The 21,417-nt window shown below is 44.3% G+C and overlaps 1 protein-coding gene across 4 annotated transcripts in view; it reads left to right on the top strand.

The window, feature by feature from the left end:
- Nucleotides 1-718: 718 nt before the first annotated feature.
- The window catches only part of KIAA1549 (KIAA1549 ortholog), a 233,275-nt gene continuing 212,576 nt past the window's right edge, over nucleotides 719-21,417 (top strand). For 3 of the 4 annotated variants that reach the window (XM_005296403.5, XM_042851614.2, XM_065581832.1), the window contains exon 1: nucleotides 719-1,579. In XM_005296403.5, the coding sequence (XP_005296460.2) occupies nucleotides 1,327-1,579 (253 nt within the window). In that variant the 5' untranslated portion in view covers nucleotides 719-1,326. The remainder of the gene's footprint in view (nucleotides 1,580-21,417) is intronic. The other variant, XM_065581835.1, reaches the window with a different exon arrangement.

Raw genomic sequence — 21,417 nt, forward strand, 5'->3', positions numbered from 1 at the left:
TGTGCTGCTCTAGTGCAGACGCTTTCTACATAGACTCATAGACTTTAAGAGCAGAAGGAACCACCATGATCACCTAATCTGCATGCTGCAGGCCCCAGAAACTCACCCACCCATGCCCTAACCTCTGGCTGAGTTACTGAAATCCTCAAATCATGATTCAAAGACATCAATGGAAGGCACTCTTCCATCAAGGTAGCTGATCCACCTCTCTGACCTAACCGTGCCTACACCAATGGTTTAGATCACCTAACCACCCGTGAGTAATACAGTAGCCAGAAGCAGTTGCATCTGAAGAAATGGGTTTTTTACCCACAAAAGCTTATGCCCAAATAAATCGGTTAGTCTTTGAGGTGCCACTGGACTCCTCGTTGTTTTTGTAGTAGCCAGAGCAACCTACGTTTCTGGCATAGACCAGCCCCTCCTTGTCATGTTTCTGGAAGTTAACTTTTTCTTACGAGGACAGGTTGGCAACCCAACACCCCATCCCATCCTGGCGGGCAGGACGGCTGCTTCTCACCTCCCACCCTTCGGAGCCGGGTGCGATCTCCACTGGGCACAGCCACGGGGCCACCTGCGTCCCCGCCGTGTGAAGGGGCAGCAGCGCTCACGCGCTCCCTGCGCAGCGCCCGAACAATTCCAAGGGCTGCAGCAGCAGGAGACGGAGCCTGGCGACGTCACCAGCTCCTCCCCTGCATCTCCCAGTGTGGGCCTTACCCCGCCCCCTGCGCGCGCCAGGCTGCCCGGGCCGGTGGTGTGCGGCGTCCCCGGCTGCCTCTGTGTTGCGGCCGCGCGCGGGGAACAGGGGCGCGAGCCGGGCCCGGTGCAGAAAGCGGGCACGCACGCGCGCGCTCCTCCTCCTCCCTTTCACACGCTCACGCAGGTGCCGGGCCGCCCCGCTCCGCGCCGCCGGGTCGGCCCCCGGCGGGATCTCAGCGCGTCTCCGGGAGGAGCTGGGGCCCGCCGCGGCGACTGGGATAGAGCAGCCGCAGCCGCGCCGAGCCACGTGAGGAGCCGAGACGGGCCATAAGCAGCAGAAGCCAGGAGCCGCCTGCAGCTGCTGACACCGGGAGCCACGGCCGGCAGGAGGCGCCCCTCTGCCCCTGGGGCTATTGCTGCGCCGCTGCTCCGAGCGCTCGCTGCCTGCACCCGGGGCTGCCGTGCTACCCCCCTTCTCCCTCCCCGTGTGAGACTCCCCCTTCCCTCCCCCCCGCATCCCCCCGCCTGTGCCCCCCTCGCCCTACACCGCCCCTGCGGTGGGCAGCTGCCCTGGTTCTCTTGGGGGGACAAGGGGCGCTGGAGCCCACGCACGTGAGCCCTGCGGGGTGGATGTGCCGAGGAGGAGGCGCCGAGCCAGCCCAGCCTTGGCTTTCGGGGGATGCCCAGCAGGGCAGCGATGACTTGAGGCTGCGCTTTGCCATGGATGGGATGACATGCTCCATGGTTGCTTTGGTGACGCTGGTGTTCTGGTGCCCGGGTCAGCCTGGGTGCATCGCCCGCCGCCCGGCCCTGCGAACGGGTCTCCCGGTGCTACTGCCTCTGCTCCTGTCCGTGCCGGCCTTCCTGGGCTCCCCGATGGCAGGTAAGGAAACAAAAGGGAGCCGAGGCCCCATCCGTGGGCTCCTCTGCCTTGCACAGAGCAATTCTGTGCCAGGTTGCCTTGCCCATGGTTGCAGGTGTGGTCCCTATGGGGAGTGCTGTACTGAGGCTTCTTTGTACTGAGGACTCATGGCAAAATATGCCAGGGCTCTAATTTGTTCTGTGCCATGTACCAAAGGCCTCTGTGAGGTTGTGTTCTAGGCTATTTTGTGACTGATACTTTACTTTAAAAAAAATCTTAGAGCAATACTGCAAGCGCTTTTGGGATACAGGTTTGTCCCCCTCTCCCAGAGAGGACCGTGTTTCTGTTAAAGGTGAAAGAGGGAAGAGAAACAGTATCTAACTACACTTGAATATGGTCATTCCTGTTCTACTATGCCAAAACCCTCCTGCTTTGTGTACTGGAAGACTGAAAGCAAGTCATTGTAACAAATCTCTGTACAGGGAATTTAAAAATATTTTTTGGAGATTAAAAAGAGAATGTGCTCCCCAAAAGGTTTTTTTGGAAAACATTTTTTTTTTTAATTTTAAGGCATAATTTCTTAAAATGAGCAGATAGCCTTATTTAAAGCGAGGTAGCTGAGTGACTGCCTATTAGCATAGAATTAAGGATGTAATTCATATGGAGTGGTGTCGATTTCCCCCCATCCTTCTAAATCTGTCTGGTAATCAGGTGTTTCGGTCTTCTATGATGTCATCTGAAAGCTGATGTGCTCTTGGAGTCCATGCAGCGAATACATTTCCCACAACTTGCATGCTTCTGGAGGGATTGTTGGGCAGTCTGTGCATGCGTGTTGTTGTTGTTGGTTTTTTTTTAAATGTACTTGGATATCCTGAATAGTATTGACATTTGGAAATGTCACAGCATCAATCTGTAATAGCATTTTCAGGATTCCAGATATATTGTTTTGTTTTCTGAGTGGAACCACAAAGTGCTGAAATTAGAAAACCTTGCCTAGTATGCAACTATTTTTAAAACAAACAAAAAATGTAAACATAGCAGTGAGACGACAACCGGCTGAAGCTGATTACTGTTAATACTTTATATGGAAAGTTCATATTTTGTCAGTGCTTGAATTGCCAAGGACCTGGGTTTTTAATCCATTTTTGGCTCTAGCGGTTTAAATGAAACTGTAATGTAGTTGTTAAATTATATTACAAAGATGTGTCATACACACCATCTTCTTATTGTATCACTTATCAGTAGATACTTGTGCCTACTTGAATCAACAGATGACATTTCATAAAACAGACACCTTGTGTTGATGTATATTTTTGTTGAAATCCAAGTTAAGATTTTTATTTAAACACCGTCTTAGGTGATAATGATAACATAATAAACAGTAAAACTTGCCTTAACCAACCGCCCAATGGACCAGCCAAAGTTTGACATCTAGGAAAGGCTGATTTTCTTTTAATTAAGGGGTAGCAAAATTGAAGTGGCAATGACTGATGTATTTGTAAGTGTTGGATATATTTAAAAAAACCTTTTACAGATGGGAGGGTTACCCATTTTTGGTGATTCTCTGTGCATTTGTATATGTTCATTTATTGATACTTTATCTTCATCTTTGATATTAGTTCATATTGTGGTATTGCATGTTTAAGGTCTGATCCAACTCCTTTTGCAGCTGGTGGGGGATTTTCCACTTATTTTACACAGTTGGATTGGACTCCTATGAAGGTTGAAAACCTCCAGTAAATTTCAGAGATGCTATATGTAGAATAGAGTTTAGGTATGGTGTCTTTAGGGAGGTGTCAAAGCGGTCTTTTTCTAGAGGATAGTAAAAATATTTTTAGCTCCTTATGACTTTAGACAGTAAGTGGAGTGTTACTTTTGTTTTAATTAGCAGCCTTTAATTGCAATGTCTTGGGGCCTCTGGACATAATATTTGTGGTGCTATTTTTATAATTAAACCAGTGTCTAGCCAGTGGAAGCTAATACTCAGAGCACATATGGCTCATTCACTGTGATGATTTTAATGTTAAAAGGTTTGGGGGTATTCAAAGAACACTGCAATAACAAAAATAAAGTTAGTCTGAAGTGCTTTATAAAAGATCAATACAGGAATCTGTCAACGACGTCTTATCCTTGTTCCCTATCCTAATCTTTGCTTTTGGTTTCACTAAAGAGTGTATGAAAACGAGAGGTGCTCATATGCCCCTATTAATATGCAGTAAACTTTGAGTATTCTCTTAGGATTGCCTGACAGGTAACACTGCTTCAGCATCTCTTCTTGGGTACAAATTCTTCTGATTGTCAGTGGCATTCATTCTTTAAATGTACCACATAAACTGTACAAGAAAATGAAATAACTGTTCTTTAGAGCAACTTGCTTACAATTGAAGTATCGAAGTGTAGATTACTTTTTCTTAATTTACTTTCCGCAAAACTCTGACTTCTGAAAACCAGGAAATAGAGTGTTATGGTAAATGCCCACCCAACCTTAACTCTGCCCTCTTTGAGCAATACCCTATAACACACACACTCACTCTGCCTTTTCACTACAATACACAGATGCTATCTGCACCTGGCTTACACTCAAAGACTGAATCTATTTTCCCCCTGACAGAATACCACACTTGTAAAATTTAACAGCCACTTCACACTCTTTTACAACCCCGTCACAACTGCACATAGGATACCACTTAAACCTATATCATTCTCTAGCTATCATTAAACCACAGACCGCTTTCCTATCCCACCTAACTAATGACAATATCCATGGCAAGAAGATCCTAGGGCTCTTCTATTGACCCAAACTGCACAATTCTGTGTTGACATGATGCAGACTGGAACCTCAGAATACACATGCATCTCTTTTCTTTGATTCCCACACATTGGGGTCCGCAGGCCCAGATCTCTTCATATCACAGTCTCAATTTGGCAATCCTCCTCAAATTAATCGCCAGATTTCCTCATATCACAAATGCACTTGCCCCAACTATTGCTTCTGCCATTCAGTTCAGCTTCATTTAACACCCTGAATGCAGCTGGAGTGCATGCAGATAATTCCCGGTGGCGATTGCCAGCTCCAGGGGGCAGAGTTAATGTGGTTATGTGTACCGTAACTCTGCGTTTTCAGAAGTTGGAGTTTTGCTGAACTCAATATTCTGGAAGGGCATGAGTTATCAGTAAGAACCCTTAATTCTGTGTTTAGTGAGGTTTTTTGGCCATTTAATTATTAAAAAAGTTAGGGATTAACTTTTCTCCATGAAGTGGGGAGAAGTCCTAACGGATCCTGTGCATTCAGGTAGCAGATTAGCAACGAAGCAAACTTAGACCCAAACTTTAGTCATCTGTATTTCAGACTTCCCTTTCTCTGGAGGCTCCAGTATATTTGAGGTGCTAAACAGCAGAAATTGGGACAGTTGAGTGAAACATGTTTGAATGCTCACTTAAAAATAAAAATAAAAGAGAAATGAGGGGTCAAGAGGGCCCAAGTTAAGTTTAAAGCTGTTTGGTGCCTATTTATGTACATCTGAAAATAATATAAATGTGCAGATCATCTCATAGAAGGGCATAATTTAGAAATAATGACACTTTCTATTGGTCGTGCTCAGTATGCTGCAATTTTCAAATGCTTCCAGCCTGTTTAGAAATCAAACTTTCATGGATGGTGCTCTTGATTGAGGACTACTTGCTTGCTGAATTAAAAAGGTAAGCGTGTGTGTGTGTGTGTGTGTGTGTGTGTGTGTGCTTTGTAGCAGAAAGAGGGATGGTCCCCCCACGAAAAAGCCTGAAGATAGTTTGACAGTTTCAAAACAAAAGTTTTTGTATTTTGTAGAACAGCAGACTTAACTTACAGTATAGTAAGTTCTGATCTTACAGTATAGCAAGATGACATTTTTGGCCTCTATTTACTGGGATGTAAATGTTTCCAAGGAGAACGGGGTGGCTGAGTGGTTGAAACACTCTCCTTTTGTGTTTCTGACTATGTCTTAAACTTTGATTGTAAATGAAATGAGTTTTGTGTGTGCAGCTTCCCATGGGCAGCACTCTAAATCGCATAACCATCGCACGTGGTTTGGCACAACTTGGCAGTGTCTGGAGACCAAAATCGAGCATTTATTGAGGAGGTCCCTGTAGGCTTGAGATAAGAACATTGGTGGGGCAAAAAGAGAAGCTTGCATGTCAGCTGCCCTTGCTTCCAGTTACTTAACTTTCCCAAGTGCACATACTCATTTTAAATCTGGAATTAATGTTGCATCAGGGAAGCTCGTGTGTTATAGCTGGGATAGAAGTCATGCGGCACAAGAAGACATAAAAATCCTGATCCATGTCAGAAGTCTGGATTGAAGATGTTTTCAATTAAAAGCTGACAGTGACCTTATATCCTGTCCTTATGCTAAAAGATGAAACAGATTTGGGCTGCCAGCCATGGACTTCCAATTCTGCAAAGACGTAATATCTTCCATTCTTAAAGAACAAAAAAAAAAGTTTCCTTTGTCTTTCCAGCATGCATGTGCTTTTTATAGTAACACAGTAAAAACTTATTTAAAGGCATATAAACTTAATTGCACTTCTATCAGAAAATGTTTTACCTAAACTTATTATAACTGAAAGAGGCTAGAGAATATTGTGTTTAAAGCTATCACTGGTCATAAAGAGGTAATATTCAGTCCTGGGTCATGGGCAATGTGGCTTTTGGGGTGAGGGAGGTGGAGAGTGGAGAAACTCATATGGAGTGAAGAAAGAAGGAAAACATACCAGGATTTCTTTTAAAAATGGCAGTTGTTTGAAATCTTCTGTGGGTTTGGACTAAATCCTGGTGAAACTGGATTAGTGGACAGAGGGCAGGTGAAAGAAAATCAGAGGTGCCTGTCAAATACAGTTTATCACACACAGTCACCAACCACCACAAAAGTGGTGTACATATATTTTAAAATGTTTTTAGCAACCCTATTCAGGTCTGTCACATCTTACGCGCATTTAACATGCACGATTTCAGCTTTACGCGGTCGGCAAAAACAAAAAACAAAAGAGAAAAATAACAATTTTAATACTGTACCTGTAGTGCGGGTGATTCCGCCCGCCATTACACTCAATGTAATTTTGACTATACGCGATTTTCGCTTTACGCGCTAACTGCGGAACGTAACCCCAGTGTAAGATGCAACAGACCTGTAGTTATGAACTACTACGTTTGTCTGATGGGAAGAAATAAAATTAAGGTAAGGAGCTTCACCTGCTAGCTTTCAAGAGATTATAAATGGCTAAAAAAACCAAGAGTTTTGAAGGAACTCAAATGTGAAATTGCTGAACTACTAACTGTGGTATGTAACCTATCTTTTAAATCAGCTACTGTACATGATGACTGGATGATACCTAATGTGATGACAATTTTAAAAAAAGGCTCCAGAGGTGATCCCGGTAACTACAGGCTGGTAAGCCTAACTTCAGTATAAGGTTGACAAGTGTCCGGTTTTTGACTGGAATGCCTGGTCGAAAAGGGACCCTGGTGGCTCCAGTCAGCACTGGTGATCGGGCCGTTAAAAGTCTGGTTGGTGGCGCAGCGGGGCTAAGGCAGGCTCCTTGCCTGCCATGGCTCCGCACGGCTCCCAGAAGCAGCGGCATGTCCCCCATCCGGCTCCTAGGCATAGGGGAAGCCAGGGGGCTCCAAGCGCTGCCCCTGCCCCAAACGTCAGCTCCGCTGCTCCCATTGGCTGGGAACCACAGCCAGTGGGAGCTGCAGGGGCGGCGCCTGCGGATGAGACACACGCAGAGCTGCCTGGCTGTGCCTCCCTGTAGGAGCCAGAGCGGGGACATACCTCAGGCAGCTCCCGGAAGCAGCGGCAAGTACCACCTGGAGCCTGCACCCCGATTCCCCTCCCACACTCCAACCCCCTTCCCCAACCCTGATCCCCCTCCCACTCTCCGAATCCCACAGCTCCAGCCCGGAGCACCCTCCTATACCCCCAGTCCCCTCATACCCACCCTACCCCAGAGCCTGCACCCCCAGCTGGAGAACTCACACACCCCCTGCACCCAAACCCCGTGCCACAGCCCAGAGCCCCCTTCCACACTCCAAACCCCTCAGCCCCAGCCTGATGCCTCCGCCTGCACCCCAAATCCCTTATCCAGAGCCCTCACCTCCTCCAGTGCCCCAAACCCTGGCCCCAGCTCTGATCCCCCTTCTGCCCTCCTACACCACAAACCTCTCATTGCCAGCCCCACCCCAGAGCCTGCACCCCCAGACGGAGCCCTCCCACACACCAACCCCCTGCCTCAGCCCAGAGCCCCCTCCCATACTCTGAACCCCTTGGCTTCAGTCCCCAGCATGGAGCCCCTTCCTGCAGCCCAAACGCCTCATCCCTGGCCCCATCCCAGAGCTTGCACCCCCAACCGGAGCCCCACCCCCTCCTGCACCCCAACCCCTGAGCCAGCCTGGTGAAAATGAGTGAGTGAGAGTGGGGAGAGTGAGCGGCGGGGTGGGATGGAGTGAGAAGGGGCGGGGTAGAGGGCAGGGCAAGGTTGTTTGGTTTTGTGCGAGTAGAAAGTTGGCAACCCTACTTCAGTACCAGGGCAAATTGGTTGAAACTATAGTAAAGAACAGAATTATCAGACACGTAAATGACCAGGAATTGTTGGGGAAGAGTCAACATGGTTTTTGTAAAGGGAAATCATGCCTCACCAATCTACTAGAATTCTTTGAGGGGAGTCAACAAGCATGTGGACATATAGTGTACTTAGATTTTCAAAAAGCCTTTGACAGGGTCCCTCACCAAAGGCTCTTAAGCAAAATAACCTGTCATGGGATAAGAGGGAAGGTCCTTTCTTGGATCGGTAACGTTAAAAGATAGGAAACAAAGGGTAGGAATTGGTCCTCTGCAAGGCCTAAAATTCTTGTGCGTGGTGCCCAGACCAGGATTTAGATCCTGCCCTCCCATATGGTGGTGTAATTCCAGGTTGCCTCAGGTGAAGGCCTTTCTTGGGCTTTAAAGGAGCACAAAATGTTATGTGGTGAGGGAGAAGATGACGTACAGGAGAGATATGGGGATAGTGGATGGGATACTTCTGATAAGTTCTGCTATGTGGGGAGTGTGTTAAAGATATTCTTATGAGATTAGGAAGAGCAAACGCCACTTTTGGAAGGTTGAACAATATTTGGTTAAACAGGTCTCCACACCAAACAAAAGGTCAGGTTATTCCATGAGATTGTACTGAGCACACTACTGCATGGAAAAGAGACCTGGCCGATGACAATGGCTAACAAAGAGGTTGGAGGCTTTCCATCACAGATGGCTGAGGATGACATCATACATTGCATGGAAAGACAAAATAGCAAATGGGAGAGTCAGGAACTGACAAAGTAGGACAGGTTAGAAAATATGATCCAAGTAAGAAGGCTCAGGTCGCTGGGACGTGTACACCAAATGGAAGATGGGAGCCGCGTTAAGCAAGCATTGTGGGAGGAAAGTGAAAATGAGACAGGCCAAGGAAGAACGTCCAGAAGACCGTGACAGATGATATTGAATGTGCTGCCATCAGCTGGGAAGAAGAACTACAACTAGTGAGCGACCATAATCAATGGATGAACTGGACTGATCAGTGCATCGGCGGCACAGGCAGAAGTAAGGTCTAAGGTAAGGTGTGGGGTAGTAAACCTTCCAATCAGAGCCATGATTAAAGGAAGAGATCTTAATTATTCAGAAAAATGTAGGTATTACCTCAGATTTTTCAGTCCTAGTAAACATCGAGGTAGCTTTGATGGAGCCTCTGTGACCTGGCATCGCCTACAACTGTAGGTTTGGCAACATCTGAATTGGCCCAGAAAACTTAAAAGAATAACCTGTTTTTAAAACTGTGTTTTTTAAAGCTGTAAGGGTGGAATCCTGGCCTTATTGAAGTCAATGGCAAAACCCTCATGACTTTGATGGGGCTATGCAAGAGAGTTTATAGTCAATGTTCACCATCCTCTATCTTCTACTGAAAACATTGGAAAGTTTATTAAAACTAGAATAGAAATATCAGTTCAGGTTTTAGCACTTACTGATGCTAGTTGTTTCTGGCAAAGGAATATCCAATACCAGTAAATCCAACCAGGCTGGGTGTGTCTCAGAGTAATAAGTTCATGTATTTTATTTTGTGTGCATTGTGTGATTCAGAGTTCCTGTTCACAAGTTTTATTTTGGGAAAGAAACATTTTTGTGATAAGCATGCAGGGATTTTTTAAGCATTATTTATGTGCAAGTAGAGCAAATGAAACAGTAGTTACCAGTTTTTTCATAAAGTGTTTTCAGTAATTGTTTTAGGTTCAGTGGTAATTTTAGTTGGCCTAGCGTAACCCCCCTTGTAATGACGTAAGCTCCAATAGTGTTACTTGATAGAAAACAGACTATTCATATAACTTGCATCATTTTTTTTTAAAAATGAACTGTTCGCACAGTATTCCTTATTGATTTATATGCTGGATAACATTTTAAGTAAAACTCAGGTCTCTGTATAACGGGCTCTTAAAAGCAAACCAGGTGGCTACTTCAAACAAGTAAATACTAGAGTTTTGTGTGTGTGCATATTACAGAATGTATTGTTTTCTGACTTCAAAAATGCATGGTATTGAATTTAAAGTTGATATTTTAAGCTCAGTCTCTTCCTCAAATCAGTGCTTCACACTTTTATTTCTCTGGAGAGTATTTCTCTGGAATATTAAAACATTTCTACATGTGTGCATATTCAAACATGGGGAAGATCTAACAAACACAACCTCCACAAACGTTTCTCAGCTGTCAGTCTGTGACCTAAAGTGTAGTAGTAAATATCTGCTTTATGTTTTTCTTCTCCATCTATTTTCTTCCCTTCTATCTTGTGGGATTTTTTTTTTAATGTTTTCATCTCTCTTCCTTCTTTTGTGTGTGTCCTCTTCTCCCCTTTTCTTTCCTATGTGCCGTCCTCCCCTCTGTCATGCTTCAGCTGCTACACTGGAGTGAAACTGACAGGAGCCTGGTCAATTTCATGCTTCCTCTTCTTGGATCACAGAAATGCTATGTAAACAGGAGGATAGGATTTCAGTCTTGTCAGTTTTACACTATTCACAGCTTTTCCAGGCCCTACATAATAAGAATGAAACTGTCTAGGCTTGGGTCAGTTTCTTTGGGAATACTGTGGTCCCATAGGGGAATTTTTAGAAAGGAGAGGAAGAGCAAAGGCAGGATATCTGCAGTTCCTTGCCAAACTTAAACTTTTCCCCTTCTCATCATTCACTGCAAGTCAGTTTGTTAAGGAAAAACTACATATAAATTTGTCTAAATAACCTTTGCTATTGGTAAATGTTATACAAGCAAAACTTATACTGACACTGTATGAAATGACGGTTCTGTGACATCTGATTAACTGAATTGGGTTGTAAAGTAGACTATATCAGGTAGTATGAAATGATATTTTGAGTAGCTTTCTGTGACCTCTAAAAGATGTTGCCATCCAAACTAAGTTTTTTGGCACTAAATGGAAATTGAAAGCACTCAGTACCATGTATGACCTTCAATATATGACTGTTGAAAAATCCATTTGTCAGTACTGGGGATGAAATTTTCTCTAGTGAGTAGAGCACCTAAGCCATCAACTTCTGCAAAATGTAAGGTTTCATTTAAAAAGAACAACCACCACCAAACTTTTGGTAACCTTTTATGACACTGAAATAAACCTGAATGTGAAGTTGGTCTTTACAGCTGCTGGCACTTTTCCCATCAGCCAAAGAGTGAAACTGACAATGCTGTAGTCTGTTTTGTTGTTGTGATTCCAAACCCAGTGGGCAGCAGTGAAACTTACAAATTAGAAACAGCTGAGATGAACTCACCTGTGATTAGGAAAGCTGAACTGAAGTAGACAAAGGGCTTGCTCACCATGGAGAAAATGTAGTTTTTTCTCGGAGTTGCTTCTTGTCTGTATGGCTGCTTGCAGTAAAGAGTACTATTTTAAGTAGGGGGGAAAAGTGAACAGGTATGTCTCTGTACATAGAAGGCACAGATCTGTGAAATAAGCAAGTACTATTCTTATGTAGTAACTTCTCGGAGTAGAATGGCACTTACCTCACAGGAGTGCTGGGAATTAGGTAAATCTTCTTACCCCATTAATTTAGCTTTGGAAGAATCAAATAGGGAGAAGAAGTCTCTCTCCCCTCCCCCCCCCAGGTTAAAAAAAAGAGAATGCAGAAAGCATGCCAGAAATCCTGAGCTGTAGTAGGTTATGCATTCTGCCTCTGAAGTTTGAGACACTGCACCGTGAACAATTCCAATTATTATAAATTGATACTATACTAACATGCAAAAATAATTCAACAGGTAAGACTTCCCATTTAGTTTGTTTTCCCTAATATGACTCAAATTAGACCTCAAATTTGACAAGTAAAGCCACCTACTCTGAGAAATAATTCAGTCTCTGGGCTCAGGCCATAATTTTCTTTTAAGCAAAGATTGTCAAACAGTAATGAATTATGATGTTGTGTTTATATCGGGCATTGTTCTACCAAAATCATACTACAGTTGAGTCTTGTTTAAAACTACATAGTAAACTGGGGAAAAATATTCCACTACAGTTCGTAGCATCTATCGAGGTGGAACAGTCTCCTTTGTGACTGCTCTAATTATGATTGGACTTCACATGAGTTTAAGACCTGTGCAAGTGAGGCTACATCTACACTACAGGGAGGGGTCAATTTAAGATACGCAAATTCAGCTACGCGAATAGCGTAGCTGAATTCGACGTATCGCAGCCGACTTACCCCACTGTGAGGACGGCGGCAAAATCGACCTCTGCGGCTTCCCGTCGACGGCGCTTACTCCCACCTCCGCTGGTGGAGTAAGAGCGTCGATTCGGGGATCAAAAGTCGATCCCCGAGAGGTCGATTTCTACCCGCCGATTCAGGCGGGTAGTGTAGACCCAGCCTTACATACACCAATTCTAAAGCAACTCTAGGAGTCGGGACAAAAAAAGTGAAGACAATGTCAGTATTGCCAGATTCAGCAGTAGAATACTTACAAGGAAAGAAGGGACCTTGCCAAAATAGGCTTTCACTGAAATGCGTGGTCCTTCTGTCATGTTTCTTTACTCTGGTTTAAAAGACTCAGGCCACTGCTTTGTGTTTTGGATCATTAACTGATTACTGAGGATTTGTACTGTCATTAACAATATAAACAGGGAAAATCTCCAGCAAGTGTGCACTTCAGTGTATATAAACTTAGTCATATGTTCCATTCAGTTCTGGGTTTTTATCCACACTGATACGAGATGAATGAATATCTGTTCTATTTGATATTGAGTTGAAGGTTAATATTTGTTACTTTTCTCTCTAGGCTGCTGTTTAATCATGCAGAGGTGCTAACGTAGTGGTCTCAGTGAGGTACTGTGATAAGTGATCATGCCAAGATCTTGCCTGACACTGACTGTAGCTCTAATTATGCATGGTTTATGTAAAGCACTTTTGGAGCTGACTGGTCAGGCTTTTAATGCTCTTGTTTCTGTCACTTTAAATGCAGAATCTTCTGTTCAAAAAAAGATTGGCTCAAGACTTTTATTAATACAGCACCATGTAAATCTAAACTTGCTGGTGTACAGAAAATCTGTAAGTATGGGAAAGCAGCAGTTTTTGATAGATTTTTATCATCTGTATATTTTGGTGATCTTATCAGTGTCACTACTGGCAATAGTAAATTGGTCTCTGTGGTTCATATCTTACTATTTGGGTTTTCTCTGAAATCCCTTAAATTTCAAATAATTGTCTAGACATATGTGATAGGGGGAGTGTTACTTAATTTTTATCAGGTATGAATCATGTAAAGGGTTTGAAACCCAACTCAATTAGCCTGAAAATTATGGAAGTCAGCCATGGGTGGGGGGCAAATATATAGATCATGGTAGCAAGGTCCTTGTCTGAGAGGAAAGGGCATAATCAGCTGGCATGCTTGAGGTGGTTTTGATGAGCCCCCTCCCGGGTGCAGCCTGGAACTGGGGTAACACTGAGCCCTCTGACTCACCAGCCTGGTTTGCCTCTCACTGTGCTGCTGTGACAAACTGCAGACCGCTCCTGGTCCTACACTTCCACCAGCATTCACACAGGCAGGGACACCTCCAGCTGCAGTTACTGAATGAACCACCAGTAGAGAGGCTACAGCCAAAATACCCCCAGCTCCCCATCCCAGGACCCCAGAGCTGTACCGCCCTACTCAGGTCAAAAACCCGACCAGTATGAATCATTATCCAGTTCGCCCCTCCCTTGATGTGGAGAGCAATATGCACGACAAACCTGTGTTAACCAAGCTGAGATTTTCCCAAACACGTCATTCAAAAACACATTGGTTAAGATTAAACATAAAACAAGTTTATTAACTACAGAAAGATGGATTTTAAGTGATTATAAGTGATAGTAAACAGATCAAAGCAGATTACCTAGCAAATAAACAAAAACGTAAACTAAGCCTAATATACTGGATAGATAGGATCTGAATTAGCAATTTCTCACCTTGACTGATGATACAAGCAGGCTTACAGATTCTTGAGGTACAAGCTTCATCTGCTTCGCAGCCTGGGTCCCCCTCCCCTGTTCCAAGTCCTTTGTTTTCCAGAGGTTCTTTCAGGTATTGAGTTGTGTTGAGAATGAAGACAAAGCATGATGTCACTCCCCAACTTATATAGTTTCTCCATATGGCGGGAACCCTTTCTTCCAAGCTAAGTTCCCAGCGTAGTTTGTAGAAAAATACAGGTACCAAAGTGAAGTTCAGTGTCACGTGGTCTGGTCACATGCCTTTGCATGACTTGCTGAGTCATAGCCGCCATTATTCATAGGCTGGCTGAAGCGTTCCCAGATGAGGACAAACCTGTTCCATGGAGGTCCATTGTCTTTGCTGATGGGCCATTAGCACTGTCTAGCTCAGAGAAGGTGGGCAAACTTTTTGACTTGAGGGCCGCATCGGGTTTTGGAAATTGTATGGAGGGCCGGTTAGGGGAGGGGGTCGTGGCCTGGCTCCCACTCCCTATCCACACCTCCCCCCCCCCCCCCCCGGGACTCCTGCCCCATCCAATCCCCCCCCACTCCCTGTCCCCTGACTGCCCCCAACCACTCTCATTCCTGACGGCCCCCCTTGGGACCCCTGCCCCATCCAACCACCCCTCCTCCCTGTCCCCTGACTGCCCCCCGCTGGCCCATCCAACCCCGTTTCTCATTCCTGACTGCCCCCCTGGGACCCTTGCCCCATTCACCCCCCCCCCCCCCGCAAACTCCCCTGCCCCTTTACCGCGCTGCCTGGAGCACTGGTGGCTGGCGCGCTACAGCCGCACCGCTCGGTTGGAGCCAGCCACGCCGTCGCCACTGCGCAGCACAGAGCACCGGGTCAGGCTGGGCTCTGCAGCTGCGCTGCCCCAGAAGCTTGAAGCCCACCACCCAGAGCATTGCGCCGTGGCGGGGCGAGCTGAGGCTGCAGGGGAGGGGCAACAGCAGGGGAGGGGCTGGGGCTAGCCTCCCGGGCCAGGAGCTCAGGGGCCGGGCAGGAGGGTCCCGTGGGCTGTAGTTTTCCCACCTCTGGTCTAGCTTCTTCATTGTTGTACCTGAAAGGCTAGTTGTGGGTGTTTCCAACTTCAACATCTTTCAGTAACACATACATAGCAAAACTTCATAACTTCAAATACAATTATAGCACCTACAATCCAATGAGCTATTAATGATTAGCTGATCAAGACTTTTAGAATGATACCTCACAAGGCATGCTTTGTACAAAACATATAATTATATGACAGTGTTGAATATGGGGGTGCCAGGGTGTTGCTTTGCGGCACAGAGTGTCACAGTGGTAAAGGACTTTTCTTGCTACTGGTGCTTCCTGAGATGCAGGGAACAGGAATGAATTAAAAACATCTGTTATGGCTGGTCTAGATATACTTGGTCCTGCCTCAGTGCAGGGGGCTAGTTTGGATGATCTTTTGAGGTCCCTTGCAGCCCTATGCTTCTGTGAGTCTGTGAACCTGAAGTAGTACCAGACCAGGGGTTCTCAACCTTTTTCTCTCGGAGGCCTTCTTCAACAGGCTATAAAAACTCCAGGGGCCAGTGCTGGGGGTAGGGCGGCTCCAGGCACCAGCGCAGCAAGCACGTGCCTGGGGCGGCAAGCCGCCGTGAGGGCAGCAGTCAGGCAGCCTTCGGCAGCATGCCTGCGAGAGGTCTGCCAGTCCCGCGGCTTTGGCGGCAATTCGGTGGCGGGTACGCCGAAGGCGCGGGACCGCCAGATCACCTGCAGAAATGCCGCCAAATCCGCGTGACCAGCAGACTGCCCGCAGGCGTGCCACTGAAGGCTGCCTGACTGCCGTGCTTGGGGCGGCAAAAAACATAGAGCCGCCCCTGGCTGTGGGGGGGGCCCCTCAGGGCAGGGGCCTTGGGCATAGGCATAGTTTGACTTCTATTTGGGGGTGGGGGGCTGGGGCCAGTGGGGCTCAAGGCACCTCTGCATTGCGGGGTCCAGGGAGGGAGTGCCACCTTCACCCCTTGACTCACCTCAGCAGGCCACCGAGCCTGTCTGGGTTGGGGGCGGGGTGCAACCAAAAATTATAACTCAGACGTGGGGGGCGTAGCTCAAAAAGTTTGAAAACAGCTTAGGGTGCAGGGAAGGGAGTAGCTAGGGAGTGTGTGTGGGCAGGGGGGTCCCTCAGGGTATAGGGAGAGGGGTATTAGGGGCTGTGTGCTGGGAGGACTCCCCTGTGGTCCCTGTTCCCGGAGGGATCTGCCAGCCATGGAGCTGGGTCTCCCCACCCAGGTGGCTCTTACCGGCTGCCTCTGCGGGAGCAAAGGGGGCTGGGAGCTGAGGACCAGCTTCCACCTGGAGCACCAGCAGGAGAGGAAGGAATGCTGCCTGCTCCACAGCACCAGCCCCGCACTGCCCGGCTCCGGCTTTCTACCTCCGACCTGGTCAGGGGGTGGGGACTGGGGGAGGTGTGGAGATGCCACCGGGACTGCCATGATCTTGTGTTGCAGTTTTGCGGGGGGGGGGGGGGGGCAATGCCCTCCATGTCCCCAACTCTGGCCATGGGCTCAGGGCTTCTGCCCTACAGGGAGCGTCAGGGCTCTGAGATTCAGCCCCACACCTCCAGGCTTCAGCCCCGTGGGGGCGCCGAGGCTCGGGGCTTCAGTCCTGCGGCCCCCTTGAAAGGGCTTGCAGGCCCACAGGGGGCGGAGGACCCCTGATTGAGATGACAGCATTGTCTTGATAACTGGCAGGCAGATGCCCTTGATGAAGGTTGGGGTCAGTGCTAGGGCTGGCTACTTCTTCCTAATAGCATCACTTCCCTCCTGAATTAAGCCTGAGCCATGTATGGTTTTTTTATCTAGGTGCCGGTCATTCAGGTAGAGTGATATCTATGATTACTGCATCTGCTTATGACATTTAAGGCTAAATGTCATATTGGTGGGATTTGAACTTGAGGTATCTCATGACTGCTTGTAGAAGCTTAATGTACAAGGGATATGAATGATACCTGGTTAAATGCATGGATCTAATTCCTATTTAAAATAAATTTCAGTTCATTATATTAATACTCCAGCAGAACAATGTACTACTTGGGTGTTTAAAATCATGTGGACTTGAATGTTTTGCTTTAGCGTGCCTTGCAAGGCATGCAAGAATTTTGTCATGTTCTCCCTAAGGTGTAAAGACAGAGTGAATTTAGAAAAAAATCTGTTTTTTTGTTTTTGTTTTACTGTTTATATATCTATATCTTCTGTCATTTCTTAGAATTGCAAATGTAATTTGACTAATGAGGAACAAAATGAGATTTTTTTTATCAACTTGGATTAGAACTGGTTAAATCAGGAGGAAAAAAACGTCAGCCTTAACATACTAGACTGGCTTAACATACTAGAAAGTTAGTGGACCATGGTTTGAATCTTGGCATTGCAGCTGGATAAAGAATTGCAAGCATATTTAGTGGTGGATATTGAGATTCTAGGTCTATAATAGCTAGACAAAGGAATTGTTTTGTAAAAATGCTTCTTGTGGAAGGATAGAAACGGTGATTAATTTACATGAGTTGATAGAGCAAAACTACTTAGATGATCAGCACTAAAAATCAGTAATGTTTGATGCTTCAGTATTGGGGAATTTAAATATTAATCTGTTAAATAGTAATTTTTGATAGATAAAACCAAAATTTAAGCAAGTAAGCCATTAAATGATTTGCTTGATAAACTTTTTTCAAACACAATTTTTGTTGAAAAATGATTTTTTTAAATAGTTTTTCTTGACAAATTGTTAACATTATCAAAACTTCTTGTTTTAATGAAAAATTGTGACATTTATCACCATTGTTATAAAAGCTGTCAAGACATTTTTTTTTTCATTTACTGAAACCCAAGCTTTTGGTAGAGAAAAAGCTTGAATTTAAATAATATAAAAAAAAAGGGGGGGGGGGCAAAAAACCAAACCATGGTTCTGCTTTGAACTCTTAAAAGTGCAAACAACTTCAAATTATTTAATAAAACTGTATTCTTGACCAGTTCTAGAAATCAGCTATTCAATACTTGATGTAAACTATTTTTAATCCTAAAATGATATTAATACCCTGTTTCCCCGAAAATAAGACATCCTCCGAAAATAAGGCCTACTTACAGTTTTGCCTCTCGTTGTAATATAAGGCATCCCCCCGATAATAAGACCTTCCCGATAATAAGGCATCCACCGATAATAAGGCATTTTTCATTTCTGAAAAATAAGACATCCCCTGAAAATAAGACCTAGCGCATCTTTGGGAGCAAAAATTAATATAAGACACTGTCTTATTTTCGGGGAAACAGGGTAGTAGCATTGAGATATGTAAATGTCCTAGAATGTTTTCTTTTGTAAATAAAAATAAGTGGAATGAAGCAAACTACTTTTTTTTGATAATTTAGCAATACTATATATGTTCTTGTACTAGTTTAGTATTTCATAGGTATTTATATTTCATATTTTGCAACATACTCTCTGCAGCTGTTTGCCATGCTAGATGGTGCAATAACTTTTTTGTCATAGAATATTTCAGATTATCACATAGTGTATTGCAGTACAATTCAGGGAATTGAAGTGTGCTTCTGAAATTTAAGATGTACTAAATGTGTCACAGATGTTGTTTTGCCTGGCCTTGCAAGTGAGACTTGAATTGACTTTCTCAGCTGCAGGGACATCACTGGGAGTTGGTTACAGTGTGTTTTTTATGGGAGCCAAGTCATTGGAAGAATACGCTAACAAGGCGCATGCTGTGATTAAGCATTCACTTTAGATTTAAAAAACAACAATTCCCAAACCCTAATTAGACTCAATTAAAAAATTGTATCTCAGTGTAGCCACTAGTACAGCATGCCTGCTCTTTATTTATTCACTAATATGCATAAACAAAGAAGCCAAACATCAGGTTACATAACTTCTGGATGGTTATCAATAACAGTTGCTTGTTAGGAAGCACCAATTAAAAAAATCGATCATTTGATCCACAGTTGTATCTGAAGTTACCCAAACTGAAATACATGAACTGGGTAAGGTACAGCTATCTCCCTGACTCTTACAGAAAAATCATTTAAAAAATATGTTAATATATAGCAGCCTATCAAACTCCTGCTTGGAGACTGTAGGAAAAATGATGACCCAGAATCTAATAATAATGCTCTTTTTGGAACAGCTGTTATGCTTCTCTTGAAATAAATGGCAAAACCTCCACTGACTCAAATGGAAGCAGGATTGAGCCCTCTGTCTCTCCTTTGGCTTGGGAGATTACATATAAATAAAGAGTTTTAGTGATGGAGAATGTTGGTCTGTGTGATAACTGGCTTGGAGATAACTTGTGAAAAAATAAATCAAGATAGTTGTTTCTCTGTCTCTGGAAAAAAAAAAAAAAAAAAAAAAAACACCATGTGGAGTATGACAACTGGAAGAGTAACATCCAGTCTAATAAATCAAAAAGCTTTTGGTTGACATCTCACACTCTTGTAAGGTAGTTTTGGGACCTCTGACTGTGTAGATTTCTGTGGGTGGGAGGGGAAGGCATTATCACTTGCATACAGGCAGCCTGTCTGAAAAGGCAGCTAGGTGTAGGTTTAAACATGGTTTTCTGCAGTGGTGAAAACTTTCTAATCAATTCATGTAGTCTGGTATGAATGTTAATATATTAGAGATTTAATCCTAACATGTTTCATACATTTCCGTGCCATGTTTGCCATTTATGTTCTAAATCTGAGTTGAGCTGGGAGGGAACAAATCTCTCAGTAGTTCTGTTAACTCTATTCTGAAATATAATATTTTGGTTCTCTGTATTCTGTCAAGTGAAATGATGTTGGCACCATCACAATAAGAGAATTATACTGACATTGTCCTTTCTGTGGTTACATCAACTGAACTACACCTCATTTTCTTCACTGCTGAAGAACAAAGCAAAACCAGTTTATGCCTCGGTTTTCTTTTTTTCATGTTTTATTTCAGTAGTGTCTAGAGTCCCTGCAAAGTGCCATATAAAGACATCAGAGAGAGTCCCCAGTCCAAAGAATTTACCACTTTATTTATTTGAGATTTTACACAATGATTATGACAAAAGCAGGGAATGAGGAAGGGAGGATGAGGTTAATGGAAATAAGATCAAGGATTTAAATAGATAGCTATTGAACAGCCACTACCAATATTTAATACCAAATTAAAAAATAGCTGTAGCTGACCTTTTTTTTTTTTTTAAGGCATCATTATTGAAGTGGGTCTTGAGGAGAGGGTAGTGAATTTATGGATTTATTCAAAGGGTGTCCTCTGCAGGATGGGCAGTTTGCTAGGAGGTGCAGGGATGATTGTGAAAGAGCCTGATGAATAGGTAGAGTAGGCCAGCATTAATGGCAGAGCAAAGTGGATTGTGACATAAGAAGTGAGAGATCACATAGCAATGGGAAGACCTGAGAAAGACTTGAAGGTGAAGACAAACTTCAATCTGAGCCCGTGGAACAATTCAAAGAGGGGAGGGATGGCCTATTTCTGGGGCCTTGAATGACCAAGGTTCCACCCCTGACACCAGGTGCAAGTTTTGTCCTGGCATCCTCATAAGTTGACAGTATCTCGGACCGTTTTACTCTCCATTTTCAATGCTCCAGCTGACAATTCAGCAAAGACAGATGGTAGGGAATACCTGTACAGGTGGTTAAATGTAGATGAGATCCTGAATGAAACTGACTGATTTACTGAAAGGTGCTCACAACATATAGGATGCCTTTATGGTTTAGTCATTTGAATCTTCCTCGCTGCTGACATATGACCAGCGAGCTGTATTGGTAACTTTGACTCTCATGGAAAGTGAGGATTTCTCACCAAACCTCATTTATAAAAATGATGGATTGGGCAAAATCCTAGGTTTTGGAAACCTAATCACGTAAAACCATAGTGAATTAGGAATGGAATCGAACATCTACAACAGCTTGAATGAAGGCGATGCTGTGTTCCAGTTAATGCTCTTGACTTGTCCAACTAAATTGTGTTTTGAATAATTAAGTTTTTGACCATTACTTTTGGGCACAAATAAGTTTTGCTGGTACCCAGACAAAGATTTTTAGTACAGTGACCCAAGAGCCTATTTTTCTACCAACCTGGAAGCAGATGGGAAGCACTCATTTCTTCCTGATTCTATTCCTTAGATATGCAAGATAAGGAGATGGCTTACATTGGGTGATATTGCTAAAGGCACCAGTCAATTTAAAAAGTATATCTTTAGTCGCCTATCTACCGATGTTACTTGTAACATTTGGTTTCTTGATTATCTTGTAATTAAAGTTAGGATGACACAGTTCCATTTTTTTTTTTTTTAAGAAAGCTGTGACATTTTATAACAAGGAGATAAAATTA

This window comes from Chrysemys picta, chromosome 1 (assembly GCF_011386835.1).
Source record: "Chrysemys picta bellii isolate R12L10 chromosome 1, ASM1138683v2, whole genome shotgun sequence".
Taxonomy (NCBI): Eukaryota; Metazoa; Chordata; order Testudines; family Emydidae; genus Chrysemys; species Chrysemys picta.